Source organism: Emys orbicularis, chromosome 1, assembly GCF_028017835.1.
Source record: "Emys orbicularis isolate rEmyOrb1 chromosome 1, rEmyOrb1.hap1, whole genome shotgun sequence".
Classification (NCBI taxonomy): Eukaryota; Metazoa; Chordata; order Testudines; family Emydidae; genus Emys; species Emys orbicularis.
The window spans coordinates 115,643,498-115,664,923 of NC_088683.1; the positions used below are offsets into that span (position 1 = coordinate 115,643,498).

Here is a 21,426-nt window from a genome sequence, read left to right on the forward strand (position 1 = left end):
GGGTACACGTACCTCTGGGGATACTCTGAGGTTTTCCCGGGGGTACATCAACTCATCTAGATATTTGCCTAGTTTTACAACAGGCTACATAAAAAGCACTAGTGAAGTCAGTACAAACTAAAATTTCATACAGATAATGACCTGTTTATAGTGCTCTATATACTATACACTGAAATTTAAGAACAATATTTATATTCCAATTGATTTATTTTATAATTATATGGTAAAAATAAGAACGTAAGCCATTTTTCAGTAACAGCGTGCTGCGACACTTGTGTATTTTTATGTCTGATTTTGTAAGCAAGTAGTTTTTAAGTGAGGTGAAACTTGGGGGTACACAAGACAAATCAGATTCCTGAAAAGGGTACAGTAGTCTGGAAAAGTTGAGAGCCACTGCTCTAACTTAGTCTAGGACCTGCTATCAACAGCCTTCATACCTCCAGTCCTGTTTTCCATGGATGACACCCAGCCAACTGTGCCTTCCCTTGGAAGGTCTCCACCATGGCAAAGAGTGGCAGCATTCACATCTCACGTGTAGCTCCTCTACTTTTGACCTGAGAGCCATCAGAACTGGAGTTTGGATATAAAGTTCCTTTCAGGTGGCCCTTCCCTGGTGCTAGGTTCAGGGGTAGGCAACCTATGGCACGTGTGCCAAAGGCAGCAATCGAGCTGATTTTCAGTGGCACTCAGACTGCCCGGGTCCTGGCCACTGGTCTGGGGGGCTCTGCATTTTAATTTAATTTTAAATGAAGCTTCTTAAACATTTTAAAAACCTTATTTACTTTACATACAGCAATAGTTTAGTTATATATTATAGACTTATAGAAAGAGACCTTCTAAAAACATTAAATTGTATTACTGGCACGCGAAACCTTACATTAGAGTGAATACATAAAGACTCGGCACACCACTTCTGAAAGGTTGCTGACCCCTGTGCTAGGTTATCTCTGAGACATATCCCAGAGGAAGGCTCAGCTATACAGTATGACAACATCTCAACTGGCACTATATAAGAAAGAAGAATTACTGGTTCTGATATGCACCAGCTAATAAACTAAGCTAAAGAGAGAGAGAGAATAACTAACAGTGTGAAATACAAACTTGCTGCAGATAATACTGCTCCAAACAAGTCCATATCCCTCTCCCCCACCATGTACTTCCCTTCTTACCTCAGTGACTAGCTTCAGGCTAAGTAGGTAGCATATGACTGCAACGGCCAGGATCAGCAGCTCCCGGTGCCCTTTCTTCTGGAGAACTTTTGGGTACATGTCGACAATGGCCATCACCAGGCTCTCAACAGAGACGAACTGCAGAAGAATTCATGTCAAGAAACCAAGAACCTAATGTCTCTCTTTCCCTACCTATCCTCTTTCCCTATTCCATTCTTCCACTCAGGTAGCCTCTCTCCTTTTTCCTACACCTAAAGCATGAACGGCTTGGAAACAGGGAGGTATAGCTGCATCTGAGTCCCAAAGGAAGTGGAGTTACCACTGGTGCAACATCAGGAATTGAGCGCCCCAGAGGAGTGACTGGAACCACATCTGGAACTGAGTGAGATTATCCCAAGCCTTCCACCTGGAGTAGGGAGGATGTTCAGGTAAAACAGAAATGACACACGGAACATGGAGACAATAAGGGAATTGCACCTCACCACAAAGAATTATCAAGAAATAAATTGTGTGTCACAAGGAACCACTGTGGTATAAAAGAAGTTACTGCCAGGAAGCAGCTACTCTGGATCCAGGAGACAGTGAGGGTACTGCAGGTCACAATTCACACCTGGAATCAAGAACACTCGTAGTACAGTCAGAGCTGCCATCAAACTACAGTTACAGATGGGGCTTGTCACAATACAAAGGGAGTCCTAGTGAACTTAGAGGAGATTGACACAAAATGTGTAGTAAAGTGCCTGGTTCATGAGGGATGACTGCTAGCCCCTAAGGGCAGACTTGGCGGGAAGGACAAAGAAGTGTGGCTGCTGGTTGTCACTGGATTGTCAGAGACTTATGCTGGAAGGTACAGGTGCTGCAGGTCACTGTTAAGGAATAACACCTAACACCAGCTGACTGCTGGGATGTACTGGCCAGCTCTAAGTATGATCATTCTGAAATAGTAACGTGGATGTGTGACAGGTGTTCCAGGTGGCTGAGAGACACATCACCATTTCCCACCCACGAGTTATGATCTACATGAGGCTCTCAAACATGTGACAGACACATTGGAGTTAGAGGGAAAGAGGAGGGTTATTTACTGTACCTGGCTGTCCAGTCCCAGAAAGATCAGCATAAGGAAGAATAGGCAGGACCAGAGCTGAGACACAGGCATCATCATTACAGCCTTTGGATACGCAATGAATGCTAGGCCCGGACCTGCCAATCAGATAGCTGAGTAAGGATGAGGTTTCCCCAACAACACAACCCAGCAACACAGAGACCAGTTTGATGTGCTGTTTAAAAAACTTAGCCTGCCAAGACCTCACTTCCCCAGAATGTATCATGCAATGGTCACTGACACACGGGATAATAACTGCTGACATGGGCTGAGCGGCTGGTTTTGGAAAGAAGAATCAGGGATTTCAAAACAACAGGGAATGCAGCTCTGCTTCTGGACAGTGGCACTAAGTGCATCAGGATAGCAGAGAATAAAGCAGTGGTTCTGGATGACAGGGCCTCTGAGTCCGCAGAATAGGCAGAGGCTGTTCTGGGCAACTGGACTGGGGACACTAGCAATTACAGAGGATGTAGGATTGGTTCAAGGTAGCAGCACTGCTAACCTCATGGGTTGGCTTCATATTCAAAGGTGTCAATTCCTAAAAAGTCCACCCATGTTTTAAGTTTTCCTTTTGGCCCTGTCACATTTAGAAAGCACCTACCTGACTCGGCCACTTCTGAAATGGGCACGCCCTGTTCTTGTGCCATGAAGCCCAGCACAGAGAAGATAGCAAAGCCGGCCACAAAGCTGGTGGCACTATTCAGGAAACATAGCATGAAGCAGTCCCTGTTGGGGCAGAACCAAAGAGAGAGAGAGAGAGACGGCATTGTTTTCCTCTGCAAATTTACCACTTTGGGCAATTGCTTTTGTGCTCAGCTTTCTGAATGGGACATGAATCCATGCACTTGCTTACACTAACACTAGCCTGAGACTCCTCCAGAGGCCAGCAGCCCAAAACAGAACTCGGCAGCCTACAGCCTTGACCCATGGCACTACAAGAACTACATGATTATACTTGGCAATAAAAATGACGGAGGGCTACAGCCATATATTGTAAGCAGGAAGCCCCAGTGAAGTCACTAGGGACTTGGCACAACAAGGGGCAGCAGGAATAATCATCTGAGGGTAGAGCAATGGAACAAATACTGAGAGAAAAAGGATCCTTAAATAACAAGGGATCCAAAGCCCTCTGAAACCAATAGAAAGACTCCCATTGACTTGAATGGGCTGGGGATCAGGCCTGAGAGGAAAAGGGAACTAGAAGCAATAAGCACTGGATGAAAAAGAACCTGACATGCCAGACAAACCTTTCTGTTGCTCTTTCTGATCGAATTAAAACACACACAGGGTGCACTAAAGGGGCTGGGATTTTAATAAGGCATTTGATGCCATGGGGCAGATTCTCCTCTTCTTTAGACCACTGTGAATCTGGTGTAATTCCCCCAAGATCAGACCCAGGTAACTGAACTGAATTTGGCCACATGCATTACTAAATCTTATTTCCACATCAGATAACATTTTACAATACCCATATCAACTCAACAATGGCACCTCCAGGACTCCCGTGCCCCCTCTCCCTGCCCAGATGGAAGAGTGCCACCGGCAGAGCCACCAAAGGCATTTCTTGTAGTCCCTGGGTTTTCCTGGGTAGTCTCCTATCCAGTCGCTGAGCCCTGCTTAGCTTGTAAGAGCTGACAAGAGCATAGGACGAAATGGCATGGGCCCCGCTCCTGATTTCGAAGCAGTGAGTGCCACAGCTCCAACCACATTCTGCTCGGCTGCTCACACGGCCCTCAGCCGGATGTGAGAGGGAGAGAGAGGCACAGGCTGCTCCTACCTGTAACAGTTGTTATTGTACTTGTTGTAGCTGCCCAAGGCTGTCAGGCACCCCTGGCAGATAGCATAAGAGAAGAAGATCTGAGTGCCTGCATCCATCCACACCTAGAACAGAAAAGGACAGAGATTTCCAGCCACGGCTAAGGAAATAAATGGTAAAGTCCTGTCAGGGTACACGCACTTCAGGGCAGCAGTCTGTCAGACATGGAGAAATCCACATCAGGCAGAGAAGGGAAGAATCCATACAGGGTGTGACGTGTCTCTGGATTGATTGTCCCAGCTTGGGGGACTGGAGTGAAGATTCCACCATGAAAAGGGAGGATTTTCCTTCTGGACCCCAACGGCTTCTCTCTAATAATCCAAGGAAGAACGGATCTGAGTGGGGAAGGGAGAGTGATTTTTAGCCCTCAGACAGGGGCAGTCAATAGGCAGACCGTGGGCCAAATCTGGACTGCCAGACACTTCTGAACGGACCGCAAAATCTTTGTATTTGCTTATTATCATCATTATTGTTATTGGGGTGTGAAAATATTTCTCTGGAGTCTGGACCTGGACTATACCTTGACCAGGAAATTTGGACCTTGACAAAAAACAATTGACTATCCCTGCCCTAGGGTGTCTGTTGCATAATCTGTCCTTCACCAGCTACCCTGATGGAGGGCATATTCTAAGAGGGCTGTCATCATCCGTTCCCCCGAGGCAGTGATTCAGGGGGCTAGATCAATCCCAAACACCATTCATTTTTTCTAAGCTAAAGGGCACGGAGAATGTACAGAGAGGGTGCATGGGGATGTGGCATGGTATAAAGACTGTACCAGCACAAGTTGGAGATCACTTAGCTGCTTGGGAGTGAAAAAACCAATAGTATCTCACAAAGCCATCCCAAACAAGTGCCAATAAAACCTTTATATGACACCACACCACCCGGTATTCCCTACACATGAGGGTGGAGGAAGATCAGGACAATGGGAGCAGCCAGGAGATATTGGGTTCATAGTATCTCATCACCACCATGGTTTTCATTAACTCATCCCAGCACCCATCCAGAGCAGCAGAGTTTGTTGTTTATTTCAGCCTTCAGCCGCTGGCTCCTCCTCCACTTCACTGTATTGATAGCACTTTCTGTCACACCGTGTGATGCTAGTGTACAGAGCCAAAAAGATGGGCTGCAGTGCTCAGAATCTTCCACACAGCCAGGGAATGATATTAGTAGCAAGTTAGCAGCCAGGAAGGAACACCTTGTCCAGTATCCTTGCTGTCCCCTAAACAGTGCCCAGCAGGCTTCCAAGTGGCTGCAAATTGGCAGGCCTTCAAATACAGGCAGCCAGCCACTGCTGTTTTGAGTTAACGGAGATCCCTCATGGATTCAGACCTAGAGATTCACCCAGGAACCTTCCCCGCTTGTCTCCTTCCCCCTCTTGTCCCCCCTACCCCCATTATAATCAAGGTCCAACCTTCTCCACAGCAAACTGGACTCAAATCCTGCAGCAAGGTGTCTGGCTCCTGCAGCTCTCCCACGTAGCAGACCAGAAATTTCATATCAACTTCATTTAGATTAGAAAATGGAGGTTTTTAATGAATTAACTGAACACGAAAGAACACTCAACCCATGTTGTTTATTTTCATATTAAAATTCCATTTAATTTATGCTGTCTCCATGTTTTCAACATGTCACCAATTTTTGTGTTGACAAGACATAACTGCATCTGAAAGTCATCGGTGTTAGCAACTGGGTAAGGAGCAGTTGGGCCTTTTGCCATCTGGGAAGATGCGGGAGACAGTTTGAGATGTGGGAAAAGCACATTAGCTGATTGCTTCTGCTACAATAATCAGCAGTGAAATAATTAACGTTTAAATACCCTCCGTTAGGTCTCAGAATTAACACCCCATTGGGATGCATGGAACAATAGTTTGGAGATCTGCAAACTCAGGGAACTAACACTGAATGCAAGTTACACAGTTTCAAGCTTTCCCCCCCCCCCCCCCCCATACGGATAAGGGCTAGAAACAATGTTTTTTAAATTAAAGCCAAGATTCTGGAGCACAATTCTGCAAGAAGGTGCTGATTTCACAGCAAATGCCAGAAATGCCGAATCTCGGAATAAACGGGCTCCTGTTTATAAAAACTGACCATTTGTAGCTCCAATAGTTACCTACACACCTACTGCAGTTTGTCTTATACTAGGAAGCTTGTCTCCCTGAGGAAGCTCCAGCCTCTTCCAAGAAAAGCTCAAGCTGGGCCAGAGAGCATGCAGAGAGAGGTTTTTTCTCTGTTTGTTCATCATCATTTCACTTAAGGCTCAACAAAACCATCTGTCATATACTGAATATTTCATAGATGCTTCTGCATTTGCCAAGCCCCTAAATGGGAATGACCTAACACATCCATATGTTTAAAATACACTGACAAAAAGGTTATATTTGTGCTGGGCTGAGATTCCCCCATCAACCCTTTTAAAGAGGCCTCAGTATTGTGTCGGTCTCTTAGGGGAGGGAAGTCCAACCTGATCTAGATAGCAGTCAGTTAAGGCCTGATCCTGCGAGGTGCTGAACCCCTGCTTTTCCCATCACCACTTTGTTGGAGTCTCTCCACAGCTCACAGTATCAGGCTGTATTCACTCACCTGTGGGTCTGCAAGCCTGGAAATGTCTGGCCTCAGGTAGAACATGATCCCCTCAGCAGCACCAGGCAGGGTGACCCCTCGAATCAGCAAGACAAAAAGCATCAAGTAGGGAAATGTGGCAGTGAAGTAAACAACCTGGAAGCAGAGAGAAGGATAAAAACGAGCTGTTGTCACCCTATAGATTATACATCCAAAGCAAATCCCCTAACTCTATTATTAACAACACCTGAGTCTTTAAATCCCCAAAGCCTCTGCTTTCACTGAATTCTAATTAAAGGTCATGAAAATATTTCTATTCATGGCCAAGATTTCCAAAAGTGAGCAGTGAATTTGAGGGGGACAAGGCAGCAATTTTCAAAGCGTGATTGCTTACCACACTGAAAAATTTAGCCTCCTTAAGGCATCTCAACTTTAATCTGAGAGCCCCCAAAATCTTGATGTATTTTTGAAAGCCTTGACCACAGTTTTGTAAAGCCCTCCTGTCCTCTCTTTTGTGTGGGAAATGAAATGCATTGGTTTAGGGAACGGTTTGAGCAGAATGAATCATTCGTCAAGCCCCTTTTTCTGCTTATGGAATTGAATATCAGTGAGCAAGCTGCAATTTCCCTAAATGTATTCATTATTCAGATTCATTCAAATAATATCCTTTTGAATTTTTGTTCACACTATGGATCGATCGTAAATATTCAAACGTCAAACTGTGTTATTGACTGTGATTGGTCAAATAAGTCAGATGGTGCTGTTTCTGTTCCCTGATTGGAGGAGCACACAAGCACTGCTGACACTGAAATTTGTCTCTGAAATTCACATTTTGTGAACATTTATGCTAGTAAACCAGATTTATTCGAAGTATGAGGAAAGTAAACACAAAAGGAACACAAATGTGGCCAAAGTGAACTGGTTTTGAAAAACCACTCATTCAGACTTTTCATATGAATTATTCTCCCAGCTCTAGGATCTGGTACCGGGCCTTTAAGTATTGACTATGAAAAATTAACTTTCAGTCAAGAGTTGACTTCCTGTTGACTACAAAGTTCTGTAGACGATCTCTGAAAATAATCTTACACCACTGCAAATATTAAACCAAGGTATGTACTTCTTAAGAGATTCTGTGATCTCTCTACTGCTTGTTCATAATATGTCAAAGCACAACTTTTTCTGGCAGTAAGAAACAGAGCAGAACAGTTAAATTACTTGACAGCATCCCATCAGATTATTAGATTTTAAGGCAGAAAGGACCATTATGATCGTCTAATCTGACCTCATGGGTAGCACAGGCCATAGAATTTCACACAGCAATTTCTGCATTAAGCCCATAACTTCTGACTGAGCTAGAAAATTTATTGTAGAAAAACATCTAGGCTTGTTTAAAGACTTGGAATGATGGAGAATCCACCACATTCCTAGGTAAATTGCTCCAATGGTTAATTACTCTCACTGTTAAACATTTGCACCTTATTTCTAGTCTGAATTGGTCAAACTTCAGCTGCCAACCGTGGGACTTTGCTAGATTAAGGAGCAATCTACTGTCAGAAATATTCTGCCCATGTAAATACTTATGACTGATCAAGTCACCTCTTAACATTCTCTTTGTTAAGATAAATAGATTGAACTTTCTTTAGTCTCTCACTGTCAGTAGTTATGGTTGGAAAAATTTTGATCAAACTATTTTTGCCCATCAAAATATGCAGATTTGTCAAAACCAAAATTTTTAATGGAAAAGGGTCAGTTTCCACAAATTGGTACTCAAAATGTTTTGTATATAAAGTTTTACAATTGCCAACATGACAAATTCTGGCTTACCAGTTCAAAACAATTTTAGGTTTAGAAAACTAAACTAATGGAAGTAAAAAAAAAAAAAAAAAAAGTTGAAATCTTGTAAGAGAAATGAAACATTGCAAAATTATTGAAACTAGAAGTTTCAATTGACCCAAATTGAATTATTATTTTTTTTTGATTTTCAGTTTGTGAAAATTTTTAATATTTTGACCTTTTGTCCTGATTCAGGATGGGAAAGTTTTTTGAAATCTCAAAAGTTTCCACAGGACAGGAAAACTGTTTCCAGGTTGGCTTTAACTGCAAGACAGATTTTCCAGGCATCAGATCATTCTTGTCGCTCTTCTAAATCCTTTCCAATTTTTCAACATCATTTTAAAGTATCTTTTTAAATCCGCATGTTTACACTTCAGTATTTGATTGTTTTCTGAAGTGCAAAGAGAGAAGAGTGGGGAGGAGACATGGATTTTAATTGAGTCCCCTGGGTCTCCACACATATGCAGCAAGCAGGAGAGAGCAACTCAGTACATTTCCATTAAAGGCAAAGAGTCTTGCAGGCTCCACACATTCCCATCTGAGAGTTGAGCCAAGGAGCACAGTGGTAAAAAGGTTGTAAATATGGGAGATGAAGACAGCCCTGTGGACTCAGCAGCTCATTGACGCAGAACTAAAGAGATGTGTCTATTGTGAAGGACGCGTCCCAATACCTGTACCAGGAAAAGGTGAGAGTGATGGGAGCTTCATGGATGGAGAGAAAGCAAATAGTGGGAAACATCTTTTATGGAAGAAGGGGATTGAAGAAACTGGCCACTCACCCCTCAGCGATTGTCACAGGTCCTCTAGAAATGTGCAAGACCAACCCTGAGTAGTATAACCCACCCTCACTGCTGCTCAGGGGGTTCTACTTCAGCCCTGCACCATTGAAGCCCGAGTGGCTTCTTTAAGCCTCCCATGTGAAATATGTTATGCTCATCCAATCCAGGAATAGAAACAATACCATGTGACTTATGCAATCACAACCAGCCAGCCAAGCTCAAATTTTCAGTATCAAGTGTGGAATGCTCACAGCAGCGCCCTGTTTGTGAGCAATCCATTGAGTTAAAGAAAAAAGACAGAAACCCCCAAACTGAGCAATTACAAATAATGAGGAAGTGGGAGGTAACCGCAATGAACCCCCTAAGGAGATTATTTCTAGTGGGATATTCACTCAGCTCTGGTGTTTAATTATGATTGGTGATTGGAGATTTGACATTAAAACAGGTTAATGGTGCAAAAGCCACCAGACCACGTGGGGACTGTGCATCAGCATCTGGATGATTGTGTGTTGCTAATGGTGAAGCAGCGTCTTTCACAAGGTTTCCCCATTACAGTGGACCATGCTGGTCTAGGACTTCACCATTTCTTCTAAGATCTTTCCCTTGTCTCCCCTCTGATTGACTGACTTTCTTTGCTCTTCTCATAATGGACTAAATTCAGACGCAGCATAAGCAGCTGCGACTTCAATGCAGTTGCTCCCACCCATGCCAATCCGAGTATGGCCCTATGTCTTGTGTGTTCCCTGCCTCCTTTCTTCTTCTCTCTGTATCATGGAGAAGGCTAAGAAGGGGGGAAAGAGATATAATGGCAGCTAGGAGGAGGTTTAGGGACTAAGGGGACAGAGTTTGCTCTTACTTTGCCTGTGGACTTGACTCCTTTCCAGATGCAGAAGTAGCAGATGACCCAGGCAAGCAGGAGGCAGAGAGCCAGCTCCCAGCGCACAGTGCCCAGATTGTGAATACCGTCTGTGAGCCCCAGGGCTCGCTTCCTGCCAGTGCAGGAGGAGGGAGAAAGGTTAACATCCCAGACTTGACTCTTCCAGCAGCCCCCCGCCCAGAGTTTTCTTACACATCCCATAGCACAGCTGCCCAATCTCCCCCATCACTCCTCCTTCCAGTCACCCTAGCCCTGACAGCATTACTGTATTCTTGGTCACCACAATGCCTTAGGTGTCTCTGGGATCCCCTCGCTGCCTGGCCCCTGCAGTTCCACCTCACCCTTTAGTCAGCCTGGGCTCTCCAACTCTCCCAAAGCCCTCAATAGCCCCACTGCAGCCCCCAACCATTCACAGCACAGTCACTCCCGATCTCACATCACTGCCAACCCTTTGGCTGCCTCGCAGGCCACACTCAATTAGCAGCCTCCCCTACAGCCCCCCGGTATCATCAATGGCTCCTAATCACCTGCTGGCAACTTTATTTCCTCCAACCACTCCATGTTCTATGGCTCTCTCCAGGAACCCTTATGGTTATGGCCCTCATTCATCCCTACAGGTTCCCCTCAGCACCCAGGCTCCCTAAGGCTATGTCTACATGATGAGCGGGGGAGCGGGGTGATTCCCACTTCACCCAGCCATACTCGCCCTCACACTCACCTGAGTTAGCACACTGACAATAGCAGTGTAGCCGTGGTAGCATGGGCAGGGGTGGCTTGTGCTAGCAGCCCCCACTACGTACCCATGGAGTTCAGGAGGTTTGTACTCAGGGCATCTAGCACGGTGCTGTCTCTGCCCATGCTACCATGGCTACACTACTATTTCTACTCTTTTACGCATGTTAGCTCAGATGAGAGCTGGCATCAGTATATCTACAAGAGCTGGGACCACACACCCCCGTTCATAGTGTAGACATAGCATAACAGGGACCATGTGAGAACTGACCACCATGTCCAGACAGTTCCCCTGCAGCCTCTCACTACCCTAATAGCTGACAACTCTATGTCCTCCTGGCCAAACTCCCTCCCCTCCCCAGAACTCTGCCAGCTACAGGGGAGCCCCTAATGTTGTACTGAAATCACAATGGTTTTTGTAGCTATTGGTGGATGGTCCCAGGGCACAGGAGCCTGACACTGAAGTTCCAACTCTTCCTCTGGCTCATCCTTTTGCATTCGACAAGTCACTTCACCAATGGGGAAGCTGAGACACAGCAAAGAAAAACCAGCAGCTGGCCCATGCCAGCTGACTCAGGCTCGTGGGAGTTGGGCTGTGGGGCTGTTTCACTGCAATGTAGATTCCTGAGCTCGGGCTGGAGCCCAGAATCAGGGACCCTCCCACCCGGCAGGGTTCTAGAACCCAGGCTCCAGCCCAAGCCTGGACGTCTACACAGCAATGAAACAGCCCCGCAAGCCCGAGTCGCCTGGCACAGGACAGCCGTGAGTGTCTAGTTGCTGTGTAGACATACCCAGACAGGCTAAGTGGGATAATGGATACTGATCACCTTTGCAAAGCACTTTGAAAGTGATGGATGAAAACGTGCTATTGTGATTGAGCCCCTGATTCCCACTTGCTTCCTGTGACTTTCCTAGATTGGGAGGGGGCACGGTTATGAGTGCGAGTCCTTACAATTACAACTCCCATATTGTTCACGCCCCTTGAGGGCCAGTGCTGGATGATTCCCTACACTGTATTCTGCAGCATTTCTCCTTTCAGGACTCCTCTTGGGTGCTACGTCTGTTTGCCCTCTGGGTGGTTTCACGGGGTGCATTAGGTACCCAGCCGTAAAGAATCACAGAAAAAGTTGCTTTCCTCTAACACTGAACAAAGAACTCAATTAGAATAAGGGAAAAAGCTACTTTGTCTCTTCCTGCTTCACTGCAGAGCATCTTTGCAGAATCTCTTCCAGCCCCCTCCCACCTGGCCTCCTGCTCTAGATAGATCATCACACTTGGTGTGCATACATGCGTGCCCGCTGGGTGTCTGTCAGGGCGGCCCTGCCAACATGTGTTCAGGCCCTGTGTATCCACAACCTGCGGGTGCTGAGTGCATCTGCCATGTCAGAAAGAATGTGTCCATGTGCGTATGTGCATGTGTTCTCGGTAAGGGTCTATGTCTGACCTCTGGGGCTGTGTGGTGCATGGGGTGAGACAGCGTGTGTCTTGGGAGTGCCCACGTGCCCCATGGATTTCTGTCAGTCAGTGTGCCCAGTCAGTATTCAAGTTTGCATGTGCAGTGAGTGTGCTCATGTGCCCCATGATGTGCAATGTGCCATAGGTCTGGGCTCCGAGATGTGGCACTTGCACATCTTTTTTGGCCTTACAGAGACTCCATTTGGAGTATTCACACTGCTGTGACCGCTTGAGGAGAGAAGAGTGTGAAACCGGGGTACGTACTCCCAGAACTCAGTTACTGGGGACGTGGCATTAGCAGGCGCTGTCCAGTTCTCCACGTTAGAGTGATTCAGAAAGTCCACGCAGCGATCTACAAAGGAGGAAGCAAGTCGGTGAGCCCAGAGAATTCTCATGTTTCTCAGCCTTTGTGCTCTCTCCCGCCTCCTCCCTGTTCACTCCAGCTGCACACAAACACTTCACGCTGCCCTGTAAAACATCACTCTCCCCCCACCACTGCCAGAATCCTAGTCCAGGAACAGCCAGAGGGATGGGGGAAGTGGAGGCTCCCTACTGAATAGAACCCAGATGGCTGTGGAATGCAGGGTACTGTGGAGCAGCAACTATGGTTACCCAGGCTGGGAAGTTACTTAATGTTAAGAGATAGCTCAGAGAGGAATTTCCCTGGCTTTCCCCACAAATAAAGCTCTGCTTCTGGAGCTACAGGAGTTGGATCTCCCTTTGGGGAAGGCAGTGACCCCTGTCAGGGGTATGGCCAGGGAAGGACTGTGAGTCGACTGAACATGGAGAGGGGAACTTTCATAGATCCACAGATTCCACGGCCAGAAGGGACCACTGCGACCAGCCAGTCTGGCCTCCTGGATGACACAGGCCATAGACCTTCCCCAAAATAATCCCCAGAGCAAATCTTTCAGAAAAACATCCAACCTTGATTTGAGACTTTAAGAGTTTTGCCAGGAAAGCTTATTTTACTCAGGGAACGAGGGGGGGGGGGGTGAGCTGGAATAAGCTATACTGGAAAAAGCACAATTTTGCCAGTATAAGCTGCAACCACATGAGACGTGCTTTACCTGTACAGTACATGGTGCAGCTATCTCGACAGTGCACTCCTAGCAGAGACCTGGCCTGAGTGAGCCAAAGACTGACTGAACAAACAGTTCTCTGCTGTGACAGAGGCTGGCCCAGATGCTTGAGGGTCTGAGGTGCAGTGAGTGGGTTGTGCTGTACCCCGTTACACTAGATAAGCGCAGTGCCAGCTCCAGTGAAAAGCTCCTTCCATGGCTTAGAGTGGGGTGAGGACTCCAGACTAAAGCTGGTCTGAACATGGGCTTTTTTTGCTGCTGAAAATTTTGAATTTCCCATGAAAAATCGAAAACCAAAACATTTTGATTCAGAAATGCTGCCATAGAGTTGTAGTTTGGATGTTGCATGCTACCGCTATGAGCTGAGTTCCCTGGTCAGACTACCTAATCCATGATGCACCATGGTCTCTCCTCATGGTGTCAGGAGGCTGTTGCATCCTGGCCATGGTGCATCATGGGAGAAGTAGTCTAGCTGGGGAGCCCAGCCCATATCGAAGAATGGACACATGAGCAGAGCTGGATTTCCCATTAGGCACAGTAGGCATGTGACTAGGGGCACCTAAAAATTCAATTTTTGCCAGGTCCCAGCAGGGGTGGGGCCAGAGTCAGCTGAGCGAGAGATGGCCCCATGCAGCCCTGCTGGATCGCTCCTCGCTCAGCCCAGCAGACACAGTCACCTCCCAGTGGGACTGATGAGTGCAGTCGGGGGGCAGAGCAGGTCTCTGGCAGGGTTGTGGAGAGGCTCTGGGTAGTGGGGGGTTTGTGGAGGGGCGCTGGGCAGTGGGGGGTGCGGGAGGTATATGTGTGTTGGGGCAGTGCAGGGTCTGTGGTCAGGGCCGGCTCCAGGCACCAGCGCAGCAAGCAGGTGCTTGGGGCGGCCAAGGGGAAGGGGAGGCACGTCCAGCTCTTCGGCGGCAATTCGGCAGTGGGTTCCTCGGTCCCACTCAGAGGGAAGGACCTGCCACCGAAGTGCCCCCAAAGAAGAAAGCGGCGCGGTGGAGCTGCCGCTGAAGTGCCGAAGTGCCGCCGTTCTCGATCGCGGCTTTTTTTCCCCCACCGCTTGTGGCGGCAAAAACCCTGGAGCCGGCCCTGTCTGTGGTGGAGGGGGTTGGATGGCGGGATGCCTAAAAGTTAAAAGTGGCAGTACCCCCACTGCCCGCAATGGTTAGGTGCTCCGAGCCACTGTGGGGATACCCCACAGTTCCCGTCTGCTGCCAGGCAGCGGGGACCCCTGGAGCTCCCGTCCGGGGCGGATAAGGGGTTTGTGGGGCTCTGGGCCAGAGCAAGTGGGGGACACTCCCCACCCCTTACACCTGCAGTCCCTCCCACCCCCACTCCTGCTGGGGAAATGGGGTCAGAGCACAGGGGCTTGCTCTGCCTCCCCCTCACCCCGCTACTCATGCTGGGGAGAGGGGTCAGGGTGCGGGGGGCTTCTCTCGCTCCCCATCAAGAGCGCCGGGTGGGGGGGGGAGTGGGACAAGCCCCCGCACCCTGACCCCGCTCCCGGGCAGGAGTGCCGGGGCGGGCAGTGGAACAGGTCAGGGCACCGGAGTGCCCATTTTTCCGGGAGCCCCCAGTTGACCAGGACACCTGGGCATGGGCCCTGTTGGCCCAGTGGCTAATCTGCCACAGCTCCCAGCTGCTACGGGTGGCTGGGGATCACCCCACAGCTCCCGGATGCTGCCTGGCAACGGGGGCCCCGGATCCGAGCTGCCACAAATGGTGGGGGGACCCTGCTGCTCCTGGCTGCCATGGGGGGAGGCCCGCACTTATCCCAGCCTCCGTAGGCAGTGGGGGGCCCCGGAGCGCCAAGTCACGGGTGGCAGGAGACTCTGGAGCTCCGAGCCCCTGTGGGCGGGGGTGGGGAGCTCCGAGCCAGAGGGCCCTGCAGCTACCCAGACACCAGGGAAGGTGTGCGGACCCTGCCTAGGAGCATGCAAGGTGTAAATCCAGCCCTGCACATGAGGAAACCAAACAACACCCATTTGGCCCACAACTGCATATTGAAATCAAAATATTTTAGTTTTCAGCTGAATATTTCAATGAAAATTCAAAATTTTCCACATAAAGCAAACAGTGCAAAAAAATGTGTTTAATCAAATACCCAATTTCTGTCAAAAAGCAGTTTTGATGGAAAGTTTTCAAACCCAGATCCTCTTTCCAGAAGCAGACTAGCTGAAGTTGTACCTGAGTTCCAAGGATTATTACAGGTGGCCCAGGGAAGCACAGCAGTAAAGGAGCTGAACAGGTAGAAGATAACCCAAGATAGGATGACAATGTAGTAGATATTCAGATAGGATTCGATGACTTGTGAGGCATAACCAGTTCCTAAGAGGGAAAGTGACAGGGGTTAGGAAATGGCCCCCCAGGCTAGCCCCAAATATATCAGACTTTAGCTTCAAATAGTGCCATAGGCCACATCCCACTGGAGTTGTGGGCAGGGCAGATTAATGAGCAATTTGGTTCACCAAAGAATCCTGTAAGACTCAGGTTGAGGGTGGGAGATCCAGATGTGGTTCATCATGGTGGAGAAATCAGAAATAAAAAGGGTTTTCACTGCTAACTACATCCCATGCCCAAAGAATGGGGCCAGAGCAAAAGCATAGGGTCAGGAAGGTGGTGGAATCTCCATCCTTATTGGTTTTTAAAGCCCAACTTGACAAAGCCCTGGCTGGGATGATTTAGTTGTGGTTGGTCCTGTTTTGAGCAGGGGGTAGGACTAGATGACCTCCTGTGGTCTCTTCCAACTCTAATCTTCTATGATTCTACGAGGTAGCTTCTAATCCTGGCCCTGCGAATATCAGCAAATGCCAATCTGAGCAAATCACTTAATCATTCTGTGCTTCAGTTTCCCCCTCTGTAAAATGGGGATCATAAAACTTCAGGATAGTTGTGAGGTTAATTCTCTGTGGTTTTAAAGTAGAGCTGTTCAGAAAACAAGAATTCCATTTCACAAAAAAGTCCAGGTTTTATCATTTGTTTTTGTTCTGCTTCAGAACAAGAACTAGACCTTTTGAAACTTTTCACACAAAAACCCATGAGACCCAGAAATTACCATCGTGGACCCGAGAAAGCCATTCATTGACTCACCTTCAAAGAGAGGGCAGATCTTCCTCCAGGCGGTGACCCCTCCGTGGCTGGTGTACTGTCCTAGTGCTGTCTCCAGGAAGAACATGGGGATCCCACAGGTGAAGACGAAGATGAGGTAGGGGATAAAGAAGGCACCTGCAGAGAGAGAGAGAGAGAGAGAGTGGGTAGCAAATGGAGGAATCTTTACTACTTGACATTATCATAATCACCCATTACCAGGTACACTAACAAGCGAGATGTACCATCAAGGCTCAGGTAAACACCCTTGAATGTAAATGTCTATCTGAACTAAATGGACCTGGTGGGCCTGCAAAACTGTGCAGATCTTGCCAGGGCCGCCCAGAGGATTCAGGGGGCCTGGGGCAAAGCAATTTCGGGGGCCCCTTCCATAAAAAAAAGTTGCAATACTATAGAATACTATATTCTTTTTGGGGCCCCTGCGGGGCCCAGGGCCTGGGGAAAATTGCCCCTCTGGGCGGCCCTGGATCTTGCAAGAGAACAGCCTCTCGGCTTTCTTCTTCTTGTCCTGGAAATACCACAAGCACCCCCGTCCTCGTGCTATTTCAGCACTTCTGCGTCTGGTCCTGGCCAGAACCTGGAAGAGCAGAATGGCAAGAAGACAAAAAAAGACACAGAAAATAAACGTTGACTATACTTTTCAGCCCTTAAAACTGGTATGAGCAAAGGTTTGGGAAGATAAGAGGAAATCTTATTGTATCCAAACTGGGTCCTCCTGGGCCAACATCTCACACAGCCTGGGCTTTTATGGACTTACCACCTCCATTTTTGTAACAGAGATAAGGGAATCTCCAGACATTGCCCAGGCCAATGATCTTCCCAGACATGGAGAGCATAAACTCCATTTTATTATTCCACTGGTCTCTTGGCTCCATTTCTGGCTTCTCCTTTTCGAGCCGCACCATGCCCCCATGGGGCTCAGCCTCCACAGCTGCTTTACTTTCCAAGGCCCAACAGAGCAGGGGAAACTGGGAGGGAAAACAGAACACAGACTGTAAGAAGCTGTTACAGGACACACAGGTGAAATGAGCCTGGAAGGGACTCAGCCACCCAACTGAACACATTCGTATTGTTGTGACAGAAGCCTCAGCTCAGGGCATTCCCAGCGTAGTCCAGGGAAACTCCATCTGAGAACTAGCTGCACCATGGAAGGGGCTGTTTCTTAGAAGATGGAAGCAAATTGAGTCATCAGCTGAAACGGAATCCTGGCCCCACCTTCATCTCCAACTCCCTTTGACTAGACCCACCTCATCCCCATCCTCTTATTCCCAATAGCCTCCCTGTCACTGATGACAAAACCTTTTTAAAATCTCCGGATATAATTTTATGACCAATAATTCCAGGAAAGGGAAAAGCAATCAAAGTAAATGCTGTGGGGAGATACATTGATCAAAACATCTATGGGGATCAGGAAGAATTCCCTCAGAGTGCGCAATATTGTACAATTGACCAGGTGAATTACAGGGTGTTTGCCTTCCTCTCGAGTAACATATCTGATACTGGCCACTGTCAGAGGCAGGATAGTGAATTTGCTGGATCAAGTGTCTAAACAAGTATGGAAAATCCTATTGTCCTATTTCCAGACATTGCCAGGAGTCCTGAATTACTATTTTTTGACCCACTAGCCAACAAAGCTTTTTACATCATAGCATGTCATGGGAGCAGAATGTAAACACACTCCTTTGACCTAAGTCTCCCTCAATAACAAGAGAAAAAAATGATTACCTACCTTTCATAACTGTTGTTCTTCGAGATGTGTTGCTCATGTCCATCCCATTCTAGGTGTGCATGTGCCCATGTGCGCGGACGTCAGAGATTTTTGCCTTAGCGGTACCTGTAGGGCCCGGGAGGGGATTTGGGGAAGGAGTCCAATGGGGGATGGAATGGGGGCGGTCAGGGGTGGACTCAGGGCGGGGCCGGAGGTGGCCGAGCACCCACCGGCGACAGGAAAAGTGGCACCTATGCGTCTAGGGCGGCTCCAATGTGAGCGTCCTGATCTCGGACACCCTACAGGCCGAAGTTATAACAACCAAGAAAGAGACCTAGCAGGAGGGGGCAGGAAGCCAAGGGTTCGAAGTTGGGGGCACAAGAGCCTGGACAGCACAAGATTCAGGTCCCAAGGGGGGAACCGGGTCTCGTACATGCGGGTAAAGGCGCTACAACCCCTTCAGGAAGCTCCCCGTCATGGGATGGGTGAAGACTGACCCGCCTCGAAGCAGAGGGTGGAAAGCCAAAATGGCCACCAAGTGTACCTTGATCGAAGTTAGCGACAGTCTCTGGTGCAGTAAATAGTCCAGGATGACCTGCAGTGGGGCCTCATCTGCACGAATGTGTTGGTCCGTGGCCCAACACATGAACTGCTTCCACTTTGCCACATATTTAGCACTGGTGGATGGTTTTCTGCTGCCCAGCAAGACCTGCTGGACACCAGCGGAACACCCCCATTCATCCACACTCAGCCATGCAGCAGCCAAGCCATCAAGTGCAGCGACTCCAGGTTCGGATGCAGCAGGTTGCCGTAGTTCTGTGAAGCAGATCCGGTCAAAGATGTCCGACAGGGAGCCCTTGTCCCTGCCCTGCAGAGAACAGAACACATGGCACTTCCAGTTCTGTCTGAATGCGAACAGGTCCACCTGGGGAGTCTCCCACCTGCAGAAGATCAGACTGACCACCCCTGGATGAAGCAACCATTCGTGACGAGACAAGAAGGTCCTGCTGAGGCGATCTGCCAGGAAGTTCTTGGCTCCAGGCAGGTGGATGGCTCCGCCCTGCCTGTTGATGTAGTACATTGCGGCTGTATTGTCCGTCAGGACCTGCATCACCCTGCCCTTCAGGTGGGGCAAGAATGCCTGGCAGGCCAGGCAAACCACTTTCAGCTCCCTGATGTTGATATGAAGGGCCAGATCGCTGTGAAGCCAGTGGCCCTGGGTGCTGAGCTCACCCAGATGGGCTCCCCAGCCCAGGTCTGACGCGTCTGAAACCAAGGTAAGCGACGGAGATGGGGACACAAAGGGAACCCTCTGCAACACCAACTCCCGATCCAGCCACCAGTACAAGGACGAAGGACGTGGCTCTGCACCGTGACCACTCGGTCCAGGGCGTGTGTGCTGGGAATATAGACTGAGGCCAGCCATGCCTGCAGAGGTTGTAGATGAAGATGGGCATGGTGGACCACGCATGTGCACATGCCCATGTGGCCCATCAATTTCAGGCACATGTGGGCTGTGGTAAGCGGATGGCTCTAAATGTGGGCAATCAAGTCCGACATGGCCTGGAAGCATGCCTCTGGAAGGAAGGCCCTGGCTCGCGTGAAGTCGAGAACTGCTCCGATAAACAATATGTGTTGGACTGGCGTTAACATGGACTTTTCTATGTTTATTAACAAGCCCAGATCGTCGCAGATGGATCGCACCAGGTCGAGGCTCCATTGGACCTACCCCAGAGACCTGCCCTTGATGAGCCAGTTGTCGAGATACAGGAAGATCTGGACCCCCTGACATCTCAGGGAAGTTTCTACCGGCACCACACATTTCATGAACACCCGGGGGGCTAAGGACAGGCCAAAGGGTAACACCATGAACTTGAAGTAACACCCGGCCACTCTGAAGCGCGGGAAGTGCCTGTGGCCCGGGAATATGGAGACATGAAAGTAAGCGTCCTTCAAGTCGAGAGCGGCATACCAGTCCCACGGATCCAGGGAGGGGATGATGGAGGCCAGGGAGCCCATACGGAACTTCAACTTCTTGAAAGACTTGTTGAGGCCACACAGGTCCAGGGTGGGCCCGAGGCCTCCTTTGGCCTTCGGGATTAGGAAGTAGCGGAAGTAGAATCATCTTCCTTCCATGTCCCAAGGAACTCCTCCACAGCCTCCAAGCCTAGGAGCTTCTCTACTTCCTGAATGAGGAGCTGCTTGTGAGAAGGGTCCCTGAAGAGGGACGAGAAAATGAGGGGTGGGGGGGGCGGGAAGGGAGGGCGGCCATGAACTGCAGGGTATTGCCCCGAGTCACTATGTCCAGGACCCAGAGATCCAATGAAACCCGTGACCAGACCAAGCGGTAGGGGGAAAGGCAGTTGAGGAAAAGGCACAGGAGGGCAGGGATCTGGGACCCCAAAACAGTTGAGGAAAGGCCTGGACCCTAATCCCTGAATAAGGACCGTAGATCTCCCACCAAACCTTTCCAAATATTTGCCCCTGCTTTCTGCCCAACTCCCCCCTCCCAACCCTTCTGCTGTATTATCCCACTTCTCGCCAGGTATCCGTTTCATTATAGTTCTTCTCTACAGCAGGGATTTTTTTTCTCACTGCCTTCAGCTGCCGTTTGCCGAGGACGATTGGGGCGATGGGGTGATATCAGTTTGGGAGACTGCTTTCTTTCCAGTGAGACCAGCTGGTTGCCTCCTTCCTTTCCCCAGGGAACACTCACAGTCAGAATGAGAAATGGGTGAGGAAAAGTCGACTGAACACTGTTGGAGACCAGAGTCCGTCCCTTCCTTCCTGGTCCCATGGGTGCAGAGCGCTTTCAGCTCCCATCAAGTTCAACAAGAGTTAAGGCTGCTCAGTACCCGGCAGCACTGGGCCCACATGGCCCCAGCCCAGATTTGTTTTACTGCTCTTTAGCTCATCTTGGACAGGCAGCTGTTCCCTCTTCTCTGCTAAAATGCCCTCTTTGCTGCCAGATCCCAGAGGTTTGCACCCCTGCTATAGGCCATCACCACACCAGGAGGTTGCTGGGACTCACATACCAGAAGAGAAACCTATCTCATGGAGCTTCTTGCTCAAGGTCCTTAATGATGGCTGCGACCCTCGGAGCAGCTCAAGGGAACTCCGGGCCAGAGGAGCACATACTGGAAAGCCCTGGCGCTGACAGGAGAGCTTTGAGCCCCTCCTGCCACATGCCCTCCTCCCTATGA

The 21,426-nt window shown here is 48.8% G+C and overlaps 1 protein-coding gene across 1 annotated transcript in view; it reads right to left on the reverse strand.

The window, feature by feature from the left end:
* LOC135881943 (sodium- and chloride-dependent betaine transporter-like) overlaps positions 1-17,420 on the reverse strand; it is a 29,806-nt gene extending 12,386 nt beyond the window's left edge. Inside the window, exons 1-10 of the mRNA XM_065408752.1 lie at positions 17,273-17,420; positions 16,498-16,632; positions 15,595-15,735; positions 12,590-12,677; positions 10,118-10,250; positions 6,671-6,805; positions 4,049-4,152; positions 2,873-2,997; positions 2,257-2,369; positions 1,170-1,307 (exon numbers count right to left, since the gene is read on the reverse strand). Of these exons, the coding sequence (XP_065264824.1) occupies positions 1,170-1,307; positions 2,257-2,369; positions 2,873-2,997; positions 4,049-4,152; positions 6,671-6,805; positions 10,118-10,250; positions 12,590-12,677; positions 15,595-15,735; positions 16,498-16,632; positions 17,273-17,420 (1,260 nt within the window). The remainder of the gene's footprint in view (positions 1-1,169; positions 1,308-2,256; positions 2,370-2,872; positions 2,998-4,048; positions 4,153-6,670; positions 6,806-10,117; positions 10,251-12,589; positions 12,678-15,594; positions 15,736-16,497; positions 16,633-17,272) is intronic.
* Between the last annotated feature and the right edge of the window lie 4,006 nt (positions 17,421-21,426).